We start from the raw sequence: 24,680 nt of genomic DNA on the forward strand, positions 1-24,680 counted from the left end.
TCTGTACGTAGCTTATGCCTCCTCACAGATCTATCCTTAAAACACGAATTGCTTAACCCAGAGGGTGACTTAAAGCACAACCCCGAGGCGCAGGGCTGTAGGAAGGACAACTCAGGAGCAGTTTCTTCCTCTCCGCACAGCAGCACGCACCAACCTGGCGCAGCCCAACGAGCTCCCGCCCCAGGAGCGGGACGGACATCCCCACCATGACAGGACGCGGTGCCGGCTGTCCGCCCGCGCTCCCCACACAGGTACCGCCGCCCCGAGGCGCCAGGCCCCGCTCCCGCAGCTCATCGCGCGCGCGAGAACAACCCGAATGGCCAGGCGCCTCCCGTCAGGCGGCCACCGAGGCGGGAACGGGAACGCGAGCAGACAGAAGGGCCCGCTGACCAATAACGAGTCGCGCGGCTGGGCGGCGGAGCCAATTGCAAGGGGCGGCGGGCGGCGGCGGGAGGGACATCCGGTTCGGGGCGGGGCCGCGCGTCGCGCTGCGGGGGGGCCCAGCCAGCTGGGCGAGCCGAGGGGAGCGGGAGCAGCAGCGGCGCAGATCGGTCCCCGCGGCCGCCATGCCCGGCATCGACAAGCTGCCCATCGAGGAGACGCTGGAAGACAGCCCTCAGGTAAGCGAGGCGGGGAGCAGCTCGATGAGGGGAGGGCAGATCGGGCTTGACAGCGCCAGGCCTAGCGCGGCTCCCCTCAACGTCTCGGCAGCTGGCGCACAGCGAGAGGCCCGGCCCGGCGCTCCGTCCGCCCGTGCGGCGCGGCTCGGAGCGCTGTGGGCTGTCAGTCCCGGCGCGGTGGCGGCCGCCGTGCGCGGCACATCGCCGTCTGCGGGCTGAGCGTGGGCGCGGAGCGGCGTCAGCTTCGGGCGGGGCGGAGCGGAGCGTCCCCTCGTGCCGCCGCTCCCGGGGCCGCGTCCGTGCGTACCTGGGAGCGCTCGTAGCGACAGAGCCCGACCTCGCTTCTCGAGCGGCTTTTAAGTCATCTTCGTCTTGCGCGAAATATGCCAACGTTTTAACGTGGCCTTTCTTGCCGCTGTGAGAAGTGGAAGATGCGCGGTGCCGAGATGGCTGCAGTTGCTCCGGTATCTTCGCCTCCATTCCTCCTTCTCTGTCAGAGATGCCGTGCTACTACACGGCCGTTTATTTCGCGCTGCTATCAAGCACAGCATGCTTCATTCCGCAGTACAGGTCTCCCTTGCTGCCCGCAACAACGGCGGTTACTTTGTACCGCCGCTTTTCTTTGGCATGGAAAAGTTTACGGTGTGAATATCTGTATAAATTATTCACTCTTTTGAATTAGATCCTCGTTTTGTTGCATTGTTTATGCAGATGAGCACGAGTTCCAGCGCTGTAACTGCTGTAATAGCAATGCTGCAATAGCATATTCATTGATAGTTTTGATTCCTCAGCCATAGAAACTTCCAATTGCTAAACAGAGAATTTTAATCCCTATAATGGCAGTGACAACGACTGTGACAAATCTAGATCAAGTGGAGGGACAGCTTGGAAAAGAAGGCTGTGTAGGAGGTGTGTCATTTCTTTCCAAAAGACAGTGTCCCATATAGCTCTGGTACCAGGTGTCAGACAAGATCTGGTTTGTTGCAGGTCTGTGGCCTGGAGACCAGACCTGATGTACTCTCACAGAGGAAAAAAATATGCAAGTCTCACAGTAATAGTAGTTTAACATAACTGTCCATTGAAGATCTGTTCTCAGACAGGTTAAAAGGTTACGTTCTGGAACATAATTGTCAATTCTAGAATCTTCTGTTTGGTGCTGTTTGTGATAAATGCAGACTAGCAAAACCTCACTCAGCCCTATCCTTGTCTGTTGATGTACTTAAACTATTACCTTTTCTACTAGAGCTATAAAATTCTTCTATCTTCCAGCCAACTTAAGATTTCAGTAATCACCTTAGAGGAATGCAACTATAGTTCCATAGTCTTCTACTACATCAGTTCATTTCTTGTATTTTGAAATCAATGCATTGAAAATGACAACATCTTGAAGAAAAAGGAAACTCCTCTTCCTTTAGAAGTTGTCACATCTGGGTGTTTGTGCTGTTCTGTTGTCATGTTAAAAAAGAGCACTGATCTGGACAGTTTCTCAGGGCTGAGCTGTGCACTGCAATTCGGTACCATTAGACGTGTTTGAGATGCTAACTCATATAAACTTCAGATCAAACTTACTCTGTATCTGAGGGAAGATCTCTGACATGGTGAATAAACCATTGATTTCCTTTTGGTGCAGGATGAAAATCAAACCACTCTCTTTTTAGACATAAACCAAATGACATTTTATGTTGTCTTCGATAAGCAAAGCAGCACAGTTCAGATAGTGCATATGTTGTACACATATTCAGTGTGCATATATATGTGTTCAGAGAGCTTCTGCTCTCTTATTTGCAGCCCCAAACTATTGCACCACAAAAAAATCCACAGGACTCAATAGTACAGACTCCATCTCATGTCTCTTATGATACAACACGTCTGAAGACACGAATTATTTATCAGCTAACTGACTTCCAAACAGGTGGTTTCCTTGTGCGTTTTTTTACTGGTAGCTTCTAGTACAGCTGCTGATATACATGGGATGAAAGCATCGTAGGGAGCACACAGAGCTCCTCAGTTTTTCACTAGAAATGTGAGCAAACAGTTCCTCCAGTTTTTATTAATCAGCATCTGTCATAACTTCTCAATTTCAGAGTTTTCTTTCCATCAGTATTATAGCATTGTCAGTTTGAAGTCAATAACTGATATTCTAACCATAAAACCCATAGAAATGCTTTTATTCTGCAGCGTTCTCTATTATAGAATATTAGAGAGCAAATACAACCCAGGAATCAAACAGGATAACACTTTCAAATTGCAGGGTCAGGTTGGTTAATGCTCGGTTTAAAGGTCATAAGGATATAATTCAGTGTTTATGGTACTATGTAATTTTTTCTTCTGCATTCTTTCATGTCTGGAAGACTCACAGCTATTAGGGTGACACACCATGTTGCTACACCTGGTAACCATCTGAGCTCTTCACCTCTTTCCTCCTCCACCCACCCCCAACACTTTTTCCAGTTGTTTTATAAACAAGAACCATCATTAAGGTGATTTGCTGTGTTGGTAAAGCAGTTTGTTTCTTTCCCTTAAGGTATCCTGTAGGAGTTATATGGTATGATCACATCTGTGGGACAACCACTCATCAATTTGAGTTAAATAAGAGGCTTTCATGATCAAGTGATCAAACAACACACTTGATAAATGTTAATACAAGGGGAGATGGGCTACATTCTAAGGCACATTTCAAGTTTTTATTACCATGTTTTGCATGCAGTGCAATCCAGTGCTTTCCACTGATCTCCTGTATTGCTCTCTCATTTTCTTCCCAAGCCCCCTAAGTTTCATCCATTTCGAATCAGGGAACCTACAGTTACTCAGCCTGAAGAAGAGAATTAACAAGTTCCAGTGTTTGAAACCAGCAATTTGTGAGGGATTAAAAAAATCTGTTATGTAGTCCCAATTCTCTTCATTTTCTGTCTGAACATTAATTTTTAGTATGAACCTAAAAACGAAAGCACAGTCTTCTTGCCAAGAAGTTAAAAGTTTATTTTGTGGATTTTGCAAGTGATTGGCCTCACATCCAAGCATCACAGCCAATATTTTAGTGCAGTGCTGCACAGCTGTTTCTTAGGAAGCATGGACGTAGCTCGGGCAGTTACCATTACATTCTCTGCTCTTCTCCCTTTTGCCAAGCTATCTGCTAATACTGATTCCAAATGCAAAGATGCAAGAGCACTGAGTAAGCATCTTAATTAACCTTAAGGACAAATTATCCCTAAGCAACCTGATTGCCTTCTTGTCTAGCCAGGCATTTCATCAAGAGCAGGGAATGTCATTCGTGCCAATTTACCCCAGGATTCTGATCTGTCCACAGCAACTTCCTTCCAGCCAAAGTAGGGAAGTACAGACTGCAACTGGGTGGAAAAAATAGTGCAATAGTTAGACCTAGATGGTAGTGATCAGTGTTTTGAAGACAATATGTGGGCAGCAATAGAGTGACCACTTGTGGTCTCACTTATGCAGGAGGTGCATTTGTGGGTGGCACCAGCTAAGGGCAGGCTGATGGCAGCAGACAAAAAGCCAGATCTTCTCACTGTGAAGTGACGGGGGGAAGAAGTTTACATATCAAGAAAATGTAGAGTCTGTCAGTTATTTGTCATTTGATTTGGTTACTTTCAGTTCCTCAGCTTTTTGAACACAGAATTGGCTGCTATTGCAGATGAGTTACATATCCCAGCACAGCCAGCAGCTACTCGTGCAGAAGAGAGAGTGCTACAAAGACACAGCTGTTCTTTCTGCAGAAGAAATGTGTACCTGGCACACTGCTTATTTCCAGTCAGTTTTCCTTGGGGATGTACCATAATGATATACCAGCAGTAGCTCACAATTCCAGTGCTTATAATTAATACCTATCCTCATCTCTTGGTCCTGTCTGACAACGTATTCCTTTAACCTGGAGAAGTGCCAGCAAGACTGAGCTTGGATGTCATTTTAAAATACAATTTTTTGTCGTTTTTTCTAATAATTTTCTCTAATTTTCTCTGATATGCAGCACATGCATTCCTGGAGACAGCAGTGGATGCTGTGAGAGAGGCTTCATAAACTTTTCAGAAAGGAATCTGCAGCACTGATGCTTAACATAGAAATTCTGTTGCATTTAAATACTTCTTTGCTAACTTGGCATGTTGTTTGTCTGATTGATTCTTACAGACCCGTTCCTTGCTGGGAGTATTTGAAGAAGATGCTGCTGCAATTTCCAACTACGTCAATCAGTTATTTCAAGCAATGCATAGAGTATATGATGCACAGGTACTGTCACTGAATTCCTGAATGCATTATAAAGCTTTTGAACCACATTTTGTGTATCTTGCTTTTTTGGAAAATTTATAAGCAAAGTATATATGTTTCTAAACTCTGTGAAAGTGTTTCATGTTTATAAAATAAGCATTAAATTATTGTTTTTCCATGTGCTAAGGAATGGTGAGATCTGAAGTCTGATTGTCACACAAGATTTCTTTTGCAACAGAATTTCTTATGACAAGTAAAAAGACTTTCTTATCTTCTTGTCATTTTGTTGCATTCCCCAGATATTTCTAAACTGCTTGCTATGAAGGTCTCACTATGCATAGTAGCATGGACCAAGTGGGAGATAATTTTTTATCCACAATACATTCATACTGTTTCACTCATCTGTCAGTAACTCTACTTGCATGCCAAGGCAGAAATTATTTTGTGTTTTTTTCTGAACACTTAAGTTTCTGGCTGTATTTTTACCTACTGTATACCTGTACTGTTGGACATCTTTACTGATTTGTTAGTCTTGCTTTTCTTGTTACCATCAGTCTTCCTTTACTATTGCCTTTCTATTTTAATTTTTGCATTTTCTCTCATGTGTGTACAAGTCAGAGCTGTTGGTAGCCAGGTAGTCCTGAAGCCCATTGTAATCTTTCCTTGCCTTTGCAAACATCAAGTTCTTAGGAGAACAAATTTGAAATAAATTAAAGCAAATATGTATTGTATACCATCAAAAATACAGACATCATTGTGCACAGTATAAGCTGTAAACTTGTATTTGTAAATACTGATTATGTGCAGCTCTTACCATTGCTATAGAAGAGAAAGGGGAAAATTCTTAGATTTTCTGAAAGTCTGTAATCAGGCTTCCTGCATATAAGTTCCATGTCTGCAATATGTATTAAAAAAAAAATCACATATTTTAAAAGGAAAATAATAGCTTAAAAAGTAACAAAATTCTTTCTTTTTTCTAAATTAGAATGAATTAAGTGCAGCAACTCATCTGACTTCAAAGCTTCTCAAGGAATATGAGAAACAGGTACAGTATAAATCACTGTTGGCTTGTGTGGTCAGGACTGTATTTTTGTAGTCTTTTATCTCCCAGAGCACAATACAGAATGTATTCCGGTTTGATTCAGATAAAGCAAACTCTTAAGGTTGGTGGCTTAAATCATTGCCAAAAGAATCAGCCTATCTTCATATCAGTTCTTTCAATAAAAACACAGGTGCTTTCCATTCTGTATGGAAAAAATGGTGCACAAAGAGTTTGCTGAAGAGAAATGTATCCTGTTGTAACTGTCTTCCAGAATTCAGTTCTTCTTACTCTGATGAATGTTAATAAGTTCTGGTGACTTTATTTCTGGTGTTGTTTTAGAATATTTCAGTTGGAAAAGACCTACAAAGACGAACCAGAAGTTAAAGCATATTAATGAGGGCATTATCCAAATGCTTTTTGAATGCTGACAGGCTTAGGGAATCAATCAGCCACCTCACTGGGAGCCCTGTTCCCATTCCTAATGACTCATGGCAAACAGATTTTAGCTGATATCTAATTTGAAGGCCCCCTGATGCAGCCTTGTGCCATTCTCATGCATCCTGTCATCTGATTAAGAGAAGGGGCAGAGAAGAGAGAGAGGTGTGGGGGGTGGGGGGAGTGGAGAATATATTACTGTTTTCCAAAAGCTTTTTTTTAATCTGAGACAATTAAAAGAAAAGGGGGATTCACAAAGTAGTCCCACAATGTCTGAACTGCATCATTTTAAAAATAAATACCTTGTACATTCTTAGACATGAATATTATAGTTGTGTGAGTGGCAGAAAACATGACAACCAGCATACCTCCTTTTGTTTTGTTTTGTTGTGTTTGTTTTGCAGCATTTTCCATTAGGGGGAGATGATGAAGTTATGAATTCTACTTTACAGCAATTTGCAAAAGTGATTGATGAGGCAAGCACTTGCATTTATTTCATTTACTTTACTACTTTTTGTCATGCATTCACTTTGACTTGTTATACTGTAGTCTTCAGATTGGAGGTTCAGAAATTTCATTTGATGATGTGGAACTGCTGTTGCAGTATAAGCTTAGGGTTACATAAACTACAGGTAAAGAATCCATTCAGCAAAGTGAGTTTGCTGAGGATCAAGGTAGTTTAACTACAAAACCAAAAGCATCACAGAATGTTAAGTGACCAGAATTCTAAAAAACACCTCTGTCTCATCAAGGTATTTACATCCCCTGGTTTCAGACACCTGACTGATAAAGGAGCCTTTTGCTGTCCATATGAAAGACAGGCTGAGTGACTGACTCTTCTGAAAAAATATTTTAGCATCATTAAGAATCAGGACTTTTCCTCTGATCCCTCTCCTCTGTTTAAACAGTACTTTTTGATAGAAAGAACATTTTGTTTGGATCATCTTCTGTAACCTGAGAAAGACAGACTGTGATGCAGCTGGAGTGAAGCTATAGAAATAAATTGACTGGTCAGCAGAAGGTGTGAGGACATCTTTTGACATGATTCAGCAATGTGGAGTACAGACGGAGGGAATAAGGGAAAATACTATGCCGTGAAAGTCTGCTATGTAAAGATGATGGTGAAACAAGGAACCTTAGAAGGAAGTAGCTACAGAAGTGAATTTGAAAAATTACGTTCAAGTTGTACATCAAATTTCAGTGAAACCTCTCTTGCTTCCTTACTTTCCTTAGTCTCAGCACCATTTTCCTAAAAATGTCCTTTTTTCTCTTATTTTACAGCTCAGTTCTTGCCATGCAGTACTTTCAACTCAACTTGCAGATGCAATGATGTTTCCTATTACTCAGTTTAAAGAAAGAGATCTAAAAGGTAGGGTGTCAAACAAATGCTGCTTTTTCCCATGGCATCAATAACAAAAGTCACGGTATTTTATCTCTGTAGCTCTTATTGTACACGACAGGATCTTCCACTTATTTTTCAGCTCTCAAGTGTATGCATCTCCTAACACTTTTAATAGGAGTTGTTTCTACTCAGAAGAGCATTAGAGTTGAAGAACTAAATGCTACTGCATTACAACAAAAATGCTACTTATATTATAGAATCAGCTATTCAAGTTGAAAGTTTTGGAGTTGCTACAAACCTTTTCAGATAATTTGTATGTTCAGGAAATAGTTGTGTATATACAAACATCACAACATAAACATACTGACTGAATCAAATTCAAAAGATGAAGCACCAAAACAGTAGTATTTCCTTTATTACTGTAACACTAATAATGCAATAGAAAGCACAGCAATAGCAGCAGGGTAGCAAAGTCCTAGGCTACAGCGAGTGAGGATAAGCCTAAATGCAGAAGCCATAGAAACAAAGGAAAATATTCTGCTTACCCTTGGAAGGCCTCAGGTACACAGGTATCTCCAACAAGGTGCCCTTGCCTCCCCTGCCAGTCTTTAAATGAGGTCTGGGAAGGGGTGGATCTCCACTTCACCCCTTCTGCTCACTCAATTGCACTGCCTGCACCTGAGCTCCCCTGGGTTGGCCCTGCCTTCCCACCAGGTGCTCAATCACTGTTTCAAACCTGCTAAGGTTTAAGGTGGTTCTTTTACCCTACTGGTAATAATTTCTAAGCGTAAGCAAAAGATGTAAAACTTTTAATTTTTGTTAATAGATCTGGCTTAATTTGCCTGGTCTAAAATAGTAGAACTAAGTATGATAGACTTTACTCAGTGTGCTAAATTGCAGAGGCTGGTATGGTAACTGGGTTTCAAATAAACCAAAGTTAAAAACAAAGCAACTTGGATCCACAACGGTGAATTTTTCAAGGCTAATGTTACTGCTTAGAGCCTGGGAAGGTCTCCTATCAGTATTTTCTGAAGAGGTAATAATAGCAAATGAAATTTTCTTACTGGCATTTTTTTTAAACACCAGCTAACATATCGTTAAATTATACAGTATTTCGTTATGTACTTCACAGATACTTTCTTTAAAGCTTTTGCATACTTTTTTTCTTTGTCTTTGCTCTACAGTAAACTTGATCATAGCTTTTTGCTAGTTTATGTTGTGAAGTGACACAGAAATGCAGTCAAGATTAGAGCAAGCTTTCCTGTGTGTTGTACTGTTTTCTGTTTCCTGACTGAGACTGGAAAACATGACTAATTTTAGGTAGGAGAAATTGCACATATAGCAGTAATCACAGTGCTGTGGGGTTTTCTGTTTCCTGATACTTCCCCTTCTTCTGTGCTCTCACTTCCCCAGCTAGGACCAAAGCCCTGAGCAGAACAATAGGTGCTGCTTTTGGACTGATTATCTTTTTCAAAGTCTTTGGAAATTTCTCCTTAACTTACTACACTACAGTATTATTTTTGTAAATGGTACTAAGATCCAAAGTAGGAGCAGACTTCGCCAGCTGCAGATGCCTGTACTGATGATTTATTGTGGTATGAGGTATGAACTGCACCTGTGCAGCAGAGTAATGTGGCGTGAGAAGCCGTTGTGTATCTGTATCTGTATGTATGCTAATAACTTCACTGTGATGTGTTGTTTTGTAGAGATACTAACTCTGAAAGAAGTTTTCCAAATTGCAAGCAATGGTAAGTGTACAGCAGTCAATGTTGCAGATATTGCAATTCAATGGCATTATTGTAGAATAGTTACTCAGAAAATTAGTGAAGATGGTTGGGAGGCCCGAAGTAATTACAGTGTTATTTGTTTTCAGTGATATTTAGGCAGCCAGCTATCATTGAACACCTTGTAAATTTCTGCTTTGTGGACCAAAGCATTAAGGCAAATAGACATTAGTCTTCCTCACAATACTTTACATGTGTATATAGTTATAAAATAATTTAGGATTATGCTTCTGAAATTAACGTGAAGAGTATGGTGTTAGCTTACTTTTTAAACTCAGGACTTAAAATGGACTGAAAAATACAAATCTCATTTCCCTAATACTTGTCTGATAGTCTTCTTCCTAATTGTCAGTAGTTGCTTTTGCTCTGCTACGTCCTTTTCTTCATGTAGATGGCTTCGTTGCTTCAGAAGTGCAAAAGATGAGTTAGAGGTTTTCATGGACAGTTGACACTGTTTTGAGTCAGGTTCTGAGACTGAGAGAAATTGGTAAGAATTTACCTTCAGCCCAAGTGTTGGCAGCCATGTAGTAATTATGAAGAAGCAAGAGGAATTATTAAAGGCTTTATTATGGCAGAACTTTGTATTTGAATTGCTATACAGGACATGGGGATATGAAAGTTTTTATGCTCTGTTTCATAAGTGATCAACTTATCAAAATGATCCCTTATTCTCTCTTCACTGCTTAGACCATGATGCTGCCATTATCCGATACAGCCGGTTGTCAAAAAGAAGGGAAAATGAAAAGGTTTGTAAAACAAAATGCTGATAAGAAAACTTCTAGAGAAGTTAAGAATTAATTTTTGTCTAGTGTATGTATTTGTGATGAAAGATAATGTACAGCAGCTGGCACTTGGGTAGTTGACGTTTTAGCATTGCAGACAGTTTGTTTCAGAACACAAAAACAAGCTTTTTTGAATACACTGAAAAAGTTAGAAGGTGGAGGTTGTGGTGCTGTAGTCCAGTTGTTTTGTAACGAACTGACTACTGTATGTGCTGCTGTATGTACTTTTCATGCATCCTTCTTCTGTGAATTACAGAAAGGGAATTGTAGTGCACAAGAGTTAATGCTGAGCTTAGAACATTACTGTATTGTTTTTTCTTTTTTTTCTTGCTGTTTATAAAGCTGTTGAGAAGGCATGTGATAAATACCAAGACTGAAACATTCTTTTTTCCCTCTCTCCTTGTCTGTATCTCTTCAGATCAAGGCTGAAGTTACAGAAGATGTGTATACTTCCAGGAAAAAACAGCATCAGACTATGATGCATTATTTCTGTGCATTAAATACTCTTCAGTACAAGAAGAAAATTGCCGTGTTAGAACCCTTGCTAGGATACATGCAAGCTCAGGTAATTTCACATTCTGTAAGCTGTAGGTCTGAAAGAAGATGTAAGAGTAGTTCATGAGAGTTGATCTACTGAAATTCACTGCAAGACCTCTTTTTAGAATCCAGGGAAGCAAACCCCGTCTCCATCCCTGTAGCTGTCATACTTGTTGCCAAGTGCCCTAGCACTATTCATTTTCTGTTCAAAGTTCTGTAGGACGTTTTTGGATCTCATGATGACATGCTCCCATTGAAGTATCTTTTGGGGAAATCTGGGCGCCAAATGGAAAGATTTAATTGTAATCCAAATTCTAGATGGCTAAATTTGACATCTCAGTTGCTGGTGCTGTTCTCTGTTAGCTTGTTGTTTTGTTTTGTTTTTTTCTCCACTGGCTCACAGTCAGAAATATCTGATTAAAACTTTCATGCATGCAGGTCTGCATAAAAGTGCACCTTTTTAGAAATTAACATGGAGGCAGATAAACTCTTCCTGTGGCAGCTATTCTGAGATAGTTATCAAAATCACATCTCTTCTGTTTCTAATCAAGGGTGTGAAAGAATTGGAATGCTCAAGATCATTCTGATTTGAGTTTTTTAATATAATGGGTTTATTTTAGGACAGGTGCTATAGAGAAAGCTTTTTGGAAACATTCTAGCATCTGGCTAGAGCGTAGGAATTAATTCTATACAATGTTTAAAACTTTCCCATGTCCAAGAACTCCTGCTTCCCTTGGAGAATTTGGAGCTTGTATAAAATAACTAAGCTTTCAGTGTTTTCTTTTCTTTTACAAGGTAGGTATTGCAACCTGTTGCTCAGGTGCAGCTTTTTACTGAATCTGAGAACAGAATGGTAGGACTGCCCCCTGTGGCTTCTTGTTCTGAAGTTTCATATGGCTAAATTGAACTTACATGGCAGTTTTCCTGAACCAATACAGAGTGAAATGTTTTAAGATTGTATTGTCTGCCCCCCCGGCATGATCCACAGTTAGAGGACTCACCCAGACAAGTTTCTACAGTCACATATTTCATTTCACTTGCTCTGTTCACATCCTCTCAGTGAAATTAAATTCCTTTGCAATGTCAACATCTACCTTCACTTGGAGACAAAAACTTGCATTCTGCTCCTTCTGCTGAGACTGCTGGGGATAAGGAAGAAAACCAGATTTCTTTCTGAGGCTTTAACCTCCTATCATTTATTTATTGATTGGTTTGTTTAGTTTCATTCATGATGAAATTCTCCCTTTTCCTCCTGTTTTAAGATAAGTTTTTTTAAAATGGGTTCAGAAAATCTCACTGAGCAGCTGGAAGAATTTCTCACCAACATTGGCACAAGCGTACAAAAGTAAGTTGTTCTTGTTAAATTTTGCACTTTTTTGCACAATTATTTTTCTGTTTCCACTTAGCAATATATTGTCTTTGTTAGTAACACATAACTTACCTTAGTGTTCGCAGGGAAATGGAGTGTGAAATAGAGAACATGCAGCAAACTATAGAAGACTTGGAAGTAGCCAGTGATCCACTTTATTTGCCTGATCCTGATCCTGCGAAATTTCCTGTCCATAGAAATCTGACACGGAAAGCTGGCTATCTCAATGCAAGGAAGTAAGACTAACTGGTTACTTAGATCTTAAAAAATGTTTAGCTTTGGGAAAGCTTGGAGCATATGCTGTGTTGTTTTGGAATAAGTGATGCTGATCTTAAGTATGTAGGTGAGCGTACAAAGTCACATCAGAGCTATTCTGTTTCTTTTGTTGGATTCCTTTATTTATGAGAGTGTAATTTCACTGGATTGTAATTGTAAATCAACAAGACTGCAGTGGGAAGTATTTCTGTATAAATATCCAATAAAGCTCCAGGATTAAAGAGATTAAACGCAACAAGCTTGAGTTGCACAGGGCAAACCACTACTGCCTAAAAACACCTTGAACATCCTTCCGTTTCATGAGGCAGTCTTTCCTCCATGGAGGGAGCTCTTATGCTATTAAAGTCATTTGTAGTGGTTGAAAATAATTTGTAACAGTAAGATTTTTTTCAGTAGTCTGCATAATAACCTCCAAACAGGCAGGTTGGTTTTTTTTAAAGTTAAATTAATTTTACATTATATTATACTCACTGAATGAGACCTGAATTCCTGCCGTAGAGCACAAGTGCAGCAATTAATATGGAAGAGAGTATCTGACCAACAAGGGAGGCTAAACCACAAGCATTACTGACTTTTGGTTCCTTTGTTGTTCTTCTGGAAGAAAAGGGGGAAAAGGAACTCAAACGTGCTCTAAGCAGTACTTTGATAATCTCACTGAATGATAGAAAATACTTGGAAAATTGAAGTATTTTACGTACCTTAGCTAATGCTTACCTCAAGTTTTCCAGTGAAAGTAGAGTTTGGAGATGGTATAAAATACTTTGATAACATGTATCAGCTGAAGATGCACATTTCATAAAGCAGTGCTATAAAAACTGACAATCAAATTCAAAGAACTGATGTCTTTTTAATCTCAATACAGTCTCATTAAATCTAAGAAAGCGAATATTTTTGTAAACTTTGCCCAGCAGTGCATTTGAAATAAGTATGCAACAGATACACACTAATTTAGCTGTAGAGCTAACCTAAAACATTAAATGAGGATGTTTTTAAGTGCCCATGTGGCTTGCTCGTGTAATTTTTTTTTATTATTCTAATTATAGAGCTCAGCTAAACTCCTAACCTACTAAGCAGGAATCCCTTCTCATGTTCTAGTAAAACAGGGCTGGTATCTTCCAGTTGGGAGAGACAGTTCTACTTCACTCAAGGTGGAAACCTGATGAGCCAGGCAAGAGGAGATGTGGCTGGGGGACTTGTCATGGACATAGACAATTGTTCAGTGATGGCTGTGGACTGCGAAGACAGACGGTACTGTTTTCAAATAACATCTTTTGATGGTAAAAAGTAAGTATTCTTACATTAGTTTTATCTGTAAGAGAAAGTACTTGCTACTTAAGAAAAGAAAAATGCTCTGACTCCAGACAGATTGTAGCTTGATGGGTTTGGAGTGTTTAGAACCTCAGTCTGGGATGTCTGCTATCTTTATTGTGATGCTGCTTTTGTTCCCTAGCAGCTTCTGCTGATGTAGCTGAGTGGAACTTCAGAATAAAATTGCAGTATTCATTCATTTCACAGTGGTGTCACACCTGTAGCTTTCAAGTAGAAATTCAAACTGAAGATAATTTGTGGGGAAAAGAGAAGGCTTAAAATTTGACCAGCTTTTTCTGGGCAGCTCCACAGCAGTTTTTATTTCATCTGAAACAAGTACTTTGAGAGAGTGAAATGTTATCATATGAGATTATTTGTAGTGCTGTATTAAACTCTTGATGCTAACTTCTTGTTGATTTGGGGATTTTTAAAAGTAGTTTTGGTCGTTTTATGAAATTAGTTTTGTAAATTCTAATATTTGGGAAATAATAAATAAGGCAAGTTTAATAGAATGCTTTGGATGCTTGTTAGAGAAAATCTGTCTTGGAAATTCCTGTTCTCTTTATCATGTGGATAGTTCCTGTGAAGTATTTTGAAGATTAGTAGATCAAACCTCGAGGTTCAGAGTGTCTGTCATTTTAATGAAGATGGCACTACGTGGATTCACCACTCTGCTTAACTCTTACATTAAGCCTGTATCCAACTTATAAGTGTTTATGCTGTAAAACAATGGCTTGAATGTATTTAAATGCTAATTCATTTCAAAATGACTTTTCAGTGAACTGTATGGTTAGAAATAGAACAAGACACCTGTATCTAGCATAGGTACAATACATTCCTATGCTGTCATCACTTGTTTAATTCTTAAATTCTCAGTAAGCAAAAACCATACCTATTCTGAAGTCTATATGATGACATATTTTCCATCTGATCAGAGAAAACAAGTGTGTCACAATGAATTTTTTATTGCTTAGTAAGTTATTATTTCAGATTATGTATGTATCAGAATAAGGTAGCTTCCATTCAAAAATGATGGTAACATACAGGAATTGAAAAACAGCCTGAAAAATAGTAGATACAAAATAAATGAAGTAACTCTGAAAAAATAAAATAAAACACCAACCCCCCCCCCCAGTAAGCTCAGTGCCTTCGCTTTTCACACTTTTGTCTGTTTTAAAAATGATGCTGATGCCATCAGAATGAGGCTGGCTGTTTTCTCTGATGGCCAACAAATTCTTCAGGGAACAAAAGCTATTCAGCTTCAGCTCAGGAAGTATTGCTCCAATTAACTTTAGTATGTTTTTGCATATTTTTGAAAGGCTGAAGCTTTTGATACGTACTGCATATCTTAGGAGAAGGCTCTCATTTTTCAGGTTTGAACTTAATTGAAACAATGGAAAAATATTTTTCTTAAGCAAGAAAGATGAGCTTTTTTATTGCTGTAAGTGGATGGATGTTGTAGAGGTTATAGAGAAATGGATTTTCTTTCCCCAGTTACATGTTGTCTGTGCTCAGTACACAGAATCTTCAGACTTATTTCTTTGCGCAGTATACAAACATGAAAAGGGAATTTCGAGTCCGAAAGGACAGGTGATTCATTTCTAATAGGCAAAGTTTTGGTTTTCATTCTCTTTCAGGTCTTCGATCTTACAGGCAGAGAGTAAAAAAGATTATGAGGAGGTAAGCTTCAGGAGCTTCACGTGGCATTGAGTTTTCTGTTGCATGGAAGGGAACACATCAGTAAAACTAGTTGGAGTGCACCTTTTGTATTCTTCAGGCAGTAAACAGTGAACAACTTTCAGAAAGTCTGACAAAATATTACTGTATTTAAATCCTTTTCCATAATAGAGTGGGATTAAAAAAAATGTTCTAAAAGCCCTTTAAGGTGGGTTTGGGTGAACAGCTGAGTAAGGAAATACGGAAAATGTGGTACGTTCAGCCTGAATTCGAATTTCTCTGCAATCTTTATTGTTAGATTGGGATAAAATAGTGTTTTATGCTATTTTTAAGGCTGGGCTGTGTTAGCCTGGCCCTGAAATTACAAATGAGGTGGAAAAGGTGCTGAAAGCAACTGGTGCTGGGGGTATTTAATCAAACTCCTTGGAAAGAAGCCATGACAAATCTAATGTTTTCTTTTTTCCTCTCTTTTTCAGTGGATATGCACAATAAACAACATATCTAAACAGATATATCTAAGTGAAAACCCTGAGGTAAACGTCACCAAAATGTATCACATCAGTAATACTTTCATACGTAACTACACACAAAATTAACAAGAGATTAACTGGTCCAACTGGATAGCACAGGACTGAGTGCTTCCCACATGTCTCATCTGAGGCTTCACCTTGTGTGGCTGTTCAGATCTATGAGAGCATACTCCCAATTCTTTAAGTCTTCTGAAGTGCTTCTGTAGCAAGGGTAAAAATTATGTGGCTTTTGTCTTTGATACAATGTTTTGACAGCTTCAGGATTCCTTTTTTGTATTTGATAGATGATAGTTTGTTGCAAATGAATATGACAACTATCTGGATGGATACATGGAATTTATATCAGAGCAAACTGGAATTTGGTGAATTAGATAAGCGTAATTTTGCAGGAAAGATGTTTTCACTTCATAAAAAACTTATTTGACTTTTGAAGATTTAGAAATGGGTGTACATGTACAGTTTGGTGTCATAACTTTATTTCTACACTTTGTATTTATAAACTTATACTGATATAAACTTAAGCTGTGACCATTATTCCCTAAACCAGGGGAGTTGGCCCAACAAAATCTGTTGTTTTGTAACAGAGCATGGAACTGGGTTATGTGAAAGGAAGCTTTCCAGTGCTTCCATCGTAGATAGGAGCATTGTGGTTAGAGCAGCTGAATAACACCAGGATCTGTTGCTGAAGGCACATCTCTGATGAGTTCAAAGCTGAGCTTCTGTTCAGCCCAGGTGTAGAGGAGTGCAAAGATCAGTGAGGGTGTATTTACTTACATTGTGCATGAATCCAAGAGAATAATAAGATCCGTAACTCCTGTATAACAATTAGAACTCAATATTTTAAAGCCTTTCTACAGTTCTGATGGCTTTAGGGGTTATGAATAAAACTTGTTTGAAGGGCAGAAATATCTTCTGAAAAGTACTGCTTGAAAACAGATTGCTCCCAGCTCTTATTTCCTATGATATCACTGTCTTCTCACTTCACAATGGCTTTATACTCTCATTTTCTGACTACTTGCACAAAACTTTGCTTCTTCACTGCTTTGTCTCCCATATCTTCCCTCTCCAAAATCCTCTTTATTTCAAGACTTTTTCTGTTGGCTGTACCTCGTCAAGTAAAGCCATCAATATTAAATACTGATACTTCTGAATCAGTAATTTCAATAAAAGAATAAAATTGAATTCTTAAACTTTAAAAGGTCTATTATTTGCTGAAATGACATTGTTACTTAGTGCTATTTTGATAGTCATTCCTGTCTTGGTTTTAAAGAAACATTTAAACATTCCCAGATTTCAAGTGCAGACTTTTGAGTCTTTGTTTTGTTAGTAGTTGAGAGGTACGTTTTTTTTAAGTGAGATCTTTATTTTTCTTACTGTAGCTGTTTGCTTATTTTATCAGACAGATTGCAGCATTATGAAGCAAGTGCATTCACTCAGGTGTAGAAAGTGAACAGCACAAAATGTGACAAGTTTGAAGATGCTACAAATACGTTACTGAAAGGGGACAGTATAGAACTTCTGTCAGTTGCATCTAAAGCTAAGAGCTGACACTGTATGTTGAGGAAAATGTTTTCATTTACTTGTTGCAGGAAATTGCTGCACGTGTAAACCAGTCAGCTCTCGAGGCCGTTACTCCGTCGCCTTCATTTCAGCAGAGGCACGAGAGCATGCGTCCGACTGTGTAAGCTGCTGAACTGTGGCATTGGAAGAGCACTTCTGAAAAGAATCTTGCATTAAGTTCCAGTAAAAAAAACAAACAAAAACGACCAACAACAAAAAATTCATTGAAAACCCTCTTTCTATGCTTTCTATGTTCAGAGTGAAAGCTTTGGTAGACTCAGAAGAACATTTCTCAAATCTGCCTTGCTAGTGTTGTTCAGTTACAAACAATCTGGATTTCTTGCCCATTAGAAAGTTTTGTTGCATTACATCTGGTTGGTTTGTTCTCTGTGTTCATGCTTTTATTTAATGTGTACAGCTCCTGGAAGCAGACCTTAGACTGCAATGTATTCTGTGCTATTATACATTGATGTTAATCTGATGGCATTATTAATGCCAACAGTAACTATAACTGACTTAAATTGGTCTGGAATGTATAGTCAGATAAATGGAATTATTTGACTGTATCTTATCATCTTCAGTTTTTAGATTCTGTTTTGTTTTGGAATACTGTATTCATCTTCCATTGGTTTAACTGATTGTCAACCACCCTGAAGTTCAGGTGCCTTCATTCTCATTTTTGTTCCATTTCAGACAACCCCGGCCGCCCGCAGCGCGCACCAGCAGCACGGGGTCACTGGGCTCCGAATCCGCCGCTCTGTCTGCGCTGTCCTTGGATTCCCTTGTTGCCCCTGACACTCCTATTCAATTTGACATAATATCTCCAGTTAGTGAAGATCTGCCTGGTCAAGCAAAGTCTTCAGGGCAGTCAGGCAGGTAGGAAATGTAGAAAGAAAAAATAAAGTCCTAAATTAAATGTAAATTTAAAAAAATATTTAAAAAAACACGGTTAAGCTGCAGCTCCACACACACCCACTGCCTCTGTCCCTATTCTTTCTTGTTTTAAAATAGTAATAATTTACAGATTTACAGTGAACTGTGAAGCAAAACAAGTTGTTGTTAAATATAGTTATAAAATGTGACTTACTTACATACATTAGATTCAGAATGTTGTTTTCTAATTTGCAGCAGCTCTTCTTGCTTTAACAGCTAATGCTTTTTTTTATTTATTTCAATAATTTGGTTTCACAAAGTATTTTCCTTTCCTATTGCTTGCTCACCCAGCAGCTTGGGTTATTTCCTCTTGGAAATTCAAGAGAAATTTGGTAGCCCTGCCTCCAGATGATGATGGCATACGATGACACTCTTCTTAAACTGAAAGGTGAGTGAAAATGATCTAGGCTTCTAGAGTGATCTCGCATATAGACAAGTTAAAATTGTCTACGAGCTCTTCCCAAAATAGGAAAACCTCTTCAATTTTTTCAATTTTCCCATAGACAAATGATAATAAAAAGCTGTAAATCAGCACTGCATTTCTGGAACTACTTGTACAGAATTCAGATATTAAGAAAACGTATTTGCAGTTCCAGCTCTTGTAAGAGACAAAAAGTCACAATGGTGTGTTCTGTATTCCCCTGCCCTCTAGAAAAATGACTTTAGTTGTTTAACTCCTATGTATGAGAAAATGGTACACATGCAACTTTTTTTCCCCCGCTGGACAGTTCTTTGTTGTTTGTTTTAGCAGAATAATCAGTTGGCTAACTACACCATTAAGAACATACTGCTTTAAAATCAATCTTGAACTGTACTCCAGGAAGTGGAAAGCTTAATACTTCAGCTAAATTCATGTCATCAGTTGTAACTTAATTCTGGAAAGTTGTGTTTTTCATACAGAAATGATTCACAGTTTTGCATGTTCTATCAGTAAAGAACTGCAGTGTTTGGTACAGAATGCAACGTGCTACTTTAAAACAAATTTTAATAAATATAATACATAGACTTACTCTAGTTTCTGATGCTGATGACATAATCTTTTTATTTTGTGAGATCCCATGAGATTTTGTATTTACTGTTCCCATCTAGTCTTGAGTGACAAGTCCAAGCAAAAAATCTTGCTAATAGAATTTATGTGTAGTGTTTTTACACAGGTCAGATTTCAATGGGAGGATTCTTAACAGAGTCCTCATTATTTAAGCATTGTAGCAATGCAACCTCCACCAAATAGGAGAGATTCACATAATTTTTCTCTGACTTAGTTCTGAAATTTGCTTTTAGAACACTTAAAAATAAAGAAGGTGGTGCATTCATTACTCCCCTATAAAACCTAACTCAAAGTTTATGAGCACTTGATGAGTTTAACTATTTTCCCTGTTCCCCATGTTCTTTTCAGCATTGCTTTACTGCTTTTAAAAATACAGACTTGGAAGCCTAGAGTATTTTCACTTTTCGTTGTAACTGATGGCACTTCTGAGAGCCAGAAACGGCCATATTTCTCTTGACCCTCTAGGAGTAAAACCCCAGTGGTGTTTTCAGAAAGCTGCATTTGAAATAAAACCAGTGACTTTTCTTCAGTAAGTAAATGCATCAACTTGAGACAGTGCTAAGAGCTGTGGTGTTCCTTTGGAGTAGTGAAAGGAGCAGCATTTGGCTGCATTTCCCAAAGCTGTTCTGTCACACCTCGTTCCCTTGGGCTTAATTCACGTATAAAAAATGCCATGGGAGCCAAACTCTTTGTGGCAGCAGTAGGACAGTAATACCTGCTGTGCTCCCCATCATTTGACACTTTGTCTTATTCCCAGTTAAATTTCTTGCCCTTACAAATTGCTTGCCGTTATCATGGGTCACTCCTCCAGATTACAAGTTTGTGAAGTCATGATCTTGTTCTCATTTTATGCAGCATGAGACTACATTGTTCATGAATGGTTCCTGTAAGCTGACTCCTGGTTTAATGTTTTCATTTTTTAATAGACGCACAAATCCTTTTGGTGAAACGGGAGGCTCAAAATCTGAAACTGAAGGTAATTAAAAAAAAAAACAAAAACTTCAATGCAAAATGAATTGGAGAATTTACAAACTGATTCAGTATGTTCACCTGCACCTTTTCTCCTTGTTTACCACCAGTTTTAGAGTGTTAGTTACGTTACATTAGCAATGTATTGGACAAGTTCAGTTAAATCAGACTGCTGTCTGAAAGTCCTGGTTCATGTTTCTCTGCTATATGACATAAAATTATTTTATTGCATTTTTGGAATTCTTGAAATGAAAGATATGTATCTTGCTGTGCAGTAACTGTAGCTGTAATTCATGAACACAGTCTCTTTTCAATTTATTGGAAGTCTGGTGTTTTCCTGACTGAGTACAGCTTTGGTCTTGGAAGTAGTTTTGAACAGAAGCCCCCACGTGGAGTTCACTTACTCAGTACTTTTGTTTCTCTTAGATTCAATTCTTCATCAGTTGTTCATTGTAAGGTTTCTTGGCTCTATGGAGGTGAAGTCTGATGAAAGTCCAGATGTTGTTTATGAAACAATGCGTCAAATCCTAGCAGCTCGGGCCATCCATAACATTTTCAGGATGACAGAATCCCATTTATTAGTCACTTGTGACTGCTTAAAGTAAGTTTCCTTCCTGCCTTGTACTGATGTTTATTTACAGACGAAACATTTTTCACTTTGGTAAAATTTACTTTCTGGTTTGTTTTTAAAACCAAATTTTTAGGTTAATTGATCCACAGACACAAGTTACAAGACTACGAGTAAGTAACTTTACATTTTAAGATAAATACCCAGCAAAGTAATTCTTTTACTTTTTATGCAATATTATTAAATGTTAGCAGAAATCACTGACAGCATGAGATTTCCAGACAGATCTCCACAGAAACTGGGAGGCTGATGCAAACATTGGCTTTAAGGGGAGTGAACTCAGCAGGAGAAAAAAGCTTTTTCAAACATTTTTTCCCCTGATTTGATAGGGTAGAATCTTAGGAAAATAAGAGTATTTTATTTTAACAGTCTGGCTGATACAATTGGTAGAGAAAGAGAATTAAGATTGGAACGAATTCAAAAGTCCAAAACATTTTTGTTGCTTTTTTTGTTTGTTTGTTTGCTTTTGTTTTGGGTTTTTGGTTTTCTGTAATCAACTGTACAGTGTTGCAGGGTGCTGGTTTGTTCTTTACAGTAAATGCACATGAAAAAATAGGTGGGATTTTCATGCGGAACCAAACATGGCTGACTTAATTCTTCATTAATAGCAGTCTTTATTTTTTGTATTTCAAACCTATGCCTCCCCTCTCTATGTCTCTGCATGGTTTATGGTAATTCAATTTATTTGGGTCTTATAAAGGTGCTCAATTTGTCAGGGACCCTAAGTTGTTATCATTTCTATCAAAGGAAATGCTAAGCATATGAAATATTCTTCATATGACAGTGTATAGTTTTCCTTTTTTTTTTCCTTCTTTGTGGCATTAAGTTCAGAACTGCCCCAAAGCTGTGAGCTTTTACAGGTGAGATAAAGAACTGGGTGCAAGTGGAGTGCTGTACGTGTGTTCCTCCCATGCTGTCAGTGTGTAACAACTGCAGTGGGGGCCTTCAGAATTTGAAAGCTTACTTCTGTGCTAAGACTCATTTGAAATTTCTGGTTCAACTTCTTTTAGGAATTGAGAATACAAAGCATGTTTCCTGAAATAATACAGAAATGTAATCCTTTTTTTTTCTTGCTTACATGATTCAGGAGAGCTGAACTTCTTGCAGAAAATGTTATAGACAAGAGCCTTGAGCTGGCACCAAATGCTGAGAGCTTTGCAGCTGCTCACAAATGCAGCTTGTATAGATGCCTCTTTTAAAGGAAAAATTTTTAAGTGTTCACATTTAGAAAGACGACTGAATGTCATTGCAAATGTAATCCCCTCTTTTATCTGCAGTAATTCCCTTCCAACCCACTGTTTGGCGTTTGGCAATTACATGTTCAATCAGGTTGTAACTTTCTCAGGTTGTGTGTTTTTGATATTGAAGTAACGTGCAGTGCAGTGAAAATCTGTGCAGAATGTCTGAAACCACTTTTAATGTCTCTGTATTTGATCCTTCCTGGCAGTTTCCTTTGCCCAATGTAGTCTTGTATGCAACACACCAGGAGAATAAGCGCCTCTTTGGATTTGTGCTTAGAACTTCAGGAGGGAGAGCTGACAGTCGACAAACTTCCATCTGCTATATCTTTGAATCAAATAATGAAGGGGAAAAGGTATTGGTGATGGTTATATTCGTATCCATTTTCATTTTCTGATTCCAGTCATTTTCTGACATGGATTCTAAGGTGTTAGTTCCATTCCAGCTGTCTATGGGGTTTCTGTGAGAGAGTTTATGTACTGAAAACAAGTTAACCCAGTAGGTGAAGTAACTGTAAAATGCTTTAGCACGCTATCATACCTCATTTGGGAACATGGCATGCTTTTAAAGGCATTTTTGTTAGATTCTTACAGATGATTTCAAATCTGATTTGTATTTAGATTTGTGACTCCGTTGGACTGGCGAAACAGATTGCTTTCCATGCAGAACTGGTAAGAATCTCTTTAGGGGACACTATCCTTGTGAAAGGAAGGGAGAAGGCATATTTAGTGTGTGTAATAGAATATAGTCTGCAAGATGCTTATAGACGCAGTAATGCTGTTGTAGAGAACTCAAAAGGATTTGCTTTATAGAATTTGAGCCCAAGATAAAAAGGCCAATCACCAAAGTCTGCCTCGGAACAATACTCAAGATTGGAATCTGCTTTTTACCTTTAACAAACATACCTGTCCATTAAAAGAAGCATAATCAGGTGTCCTAGCAGGTTTGAGTGAACTCAGATAAGCCCACAGCATATCAAGCCCCCTGGGCAGTTGTTTCTTTTATTGTCATTTTTGCTCTTCAGGATCGAAAAGCATCGGAAAAGCAAAAAGAAATGGAGAGGGTCAAAGAGAAACAACAAAAAGAACTGACTAAACAAAAACAAATTGAAAAGGTACACTTTCCTACTTTTCATGCTATTTTTGTTGTTTTTTTCCTGTTTAGTTTTGTAGCTCTGTAGTTCCAGTTGCAATATCACATTCTTTAGCACAGATAGAGTATTGTGGAATCAGGTTAATTGCTGAAGTATTTTCTGCGCAGATCCTGTATAATTTTGTATTGCAGTTCTTCAGAAGAGTTTTTCTGAGGAGATGAACAACCAGACATCCTCATAGGCATATTTAAGAGCAGTGCTTGAAGGAACACTTAATCACAAGCTGCCCTATATATGGCTGCAAGTAAACATCTGCATGCACTGAGACAGTTCAACTGGAGATGAAGGTTCAGCTAGAGACTGAGGCAGGGGCTGCAGGCAGCAGGCTGTAGGCCAGGCTTAGTTCTGACCTGCTGTGTTATATGGATTACCGGTACAGAGGCGTTAAACGTGACTTCCTACTGGTGTCACTTTTGAAACCCAAATGTCCAAATCTTAGTAATAGTGTTTTGTTTCTACCTTAGGGAGCTTTAACGTGAATATGATTTTTCTAATTTCCTTCTCTCCTCCCTCCTTTCTCTAATTAGGACTTAGAGGAGCAAAGCCGACTGATAGCTGCTTCCAACAGATCAAACCCTAGCAGTGGAGAAGGACAGTTTGTAGTCCTTAGCAGCAGCCAGTCAGAAGACAGCGATTTAGGAGAGGATGGAAAGAAGAAAAGGGAATCTGAAACCTAAGGTTGCCTAGTAAATGAAAATTGGAATCATGGATATAAGTTTTACAAGAAGTGAAATATAGGTGGAGGGTCTGTTGTATTATATGAAAGACTTCCCAATGTCTAGACCCTAATATGCCTTGCTGTTTCTTTCTCAATTAAGTGATTTCCACTTTCACGTCAGTTCCTCTTTTGTATGCCAGATAGACATGGTAGCATCACCATTCTTTTTTTCAAAAATTGTTTTCTCAAAGAATTCTCTGCAGGAAGGGAAAAAGATGGATTTTTCTTTTTTCCATTTACTCATCTGTGCAATTGACTGCTTTGGAAATGAAACTTAAGCTCTCACTGAACTTGAGCAGTACTGAAATTTGTTCTTTACACTGCAGTTTGCAGAACACCTTGCTGGAAACAAAAGTGGGGGTCCAGATAAGACAGTGTTAAGCTTTATAGAACTTGTTGCACATAACTGTTCTTACAGTTAAAGAAAAATCCTTATTAACATCAATGGGATGTGCAATAGTTGTAGAAGGATCATAGTGTTTGTTTAATATTGCACTGTATGGTGCTGT

At 38.8% G+C, this 24,680-nt stretch overlaps 1 protein-coding gene across 1 annotated transcript; it reads left to right on the forward strand.

Moving 5' to 3' along the window:
• Positions 1-560: 560 nt before the first annotated feature.
• Positions 561-24,130, forward strand: APPL1 (adaptor protein, phosphotyrosine interacting with PH domain and leucine zipper 1; the record flags this gene model as incomplete). The annotated part of the gene is made up of 22 exons (XM_079540407.1): positions 561-620; positions 4,764-4,862; positions 5,827-5,886; positions 6,723-6,794; positions 7,600-7,687; positions 9,367-9,408; positions 10,132-10,190; positions 10,645-10,791; positions 12,026-12,108; positions 12,210-12,368; positions 13,504-13,692; positions 15,354-15,396; positions 15,870-15,926; positions 17,513-17,604; positions 18,177-18,359; positions 20,391-20,440; positions 20,860-21,034; positions 21,138-21,174; positions 22,509-22,655; positions 22,921-22,971; positions 23,325-23,414; positions 23,981-24,130. Exons 1-22 carry the CDS (start codon positions 567-569, stop codon positions 24,128-24,130), a joined length of 2,127 nt encoding a protein of 708 aa, XP_079396533.1. The 5' UTR covers positions 561-566.
• Between the last annotated feature and the right edge of the window lie 550 nt (positions 24,131-24,680).

Source organism: Tetrao urogallus (assembly GCF_951394365.1).
Source record: "Tetrao urogallus genome assembly, chromosome: 10".
Classification (NCBI taxonomy): domain Eukaryota; kingdom Metazoa; phylum Chordata; class Aves; order Galliformes; family Phasianidae; genus Tetrao; species Tetrao urogallus.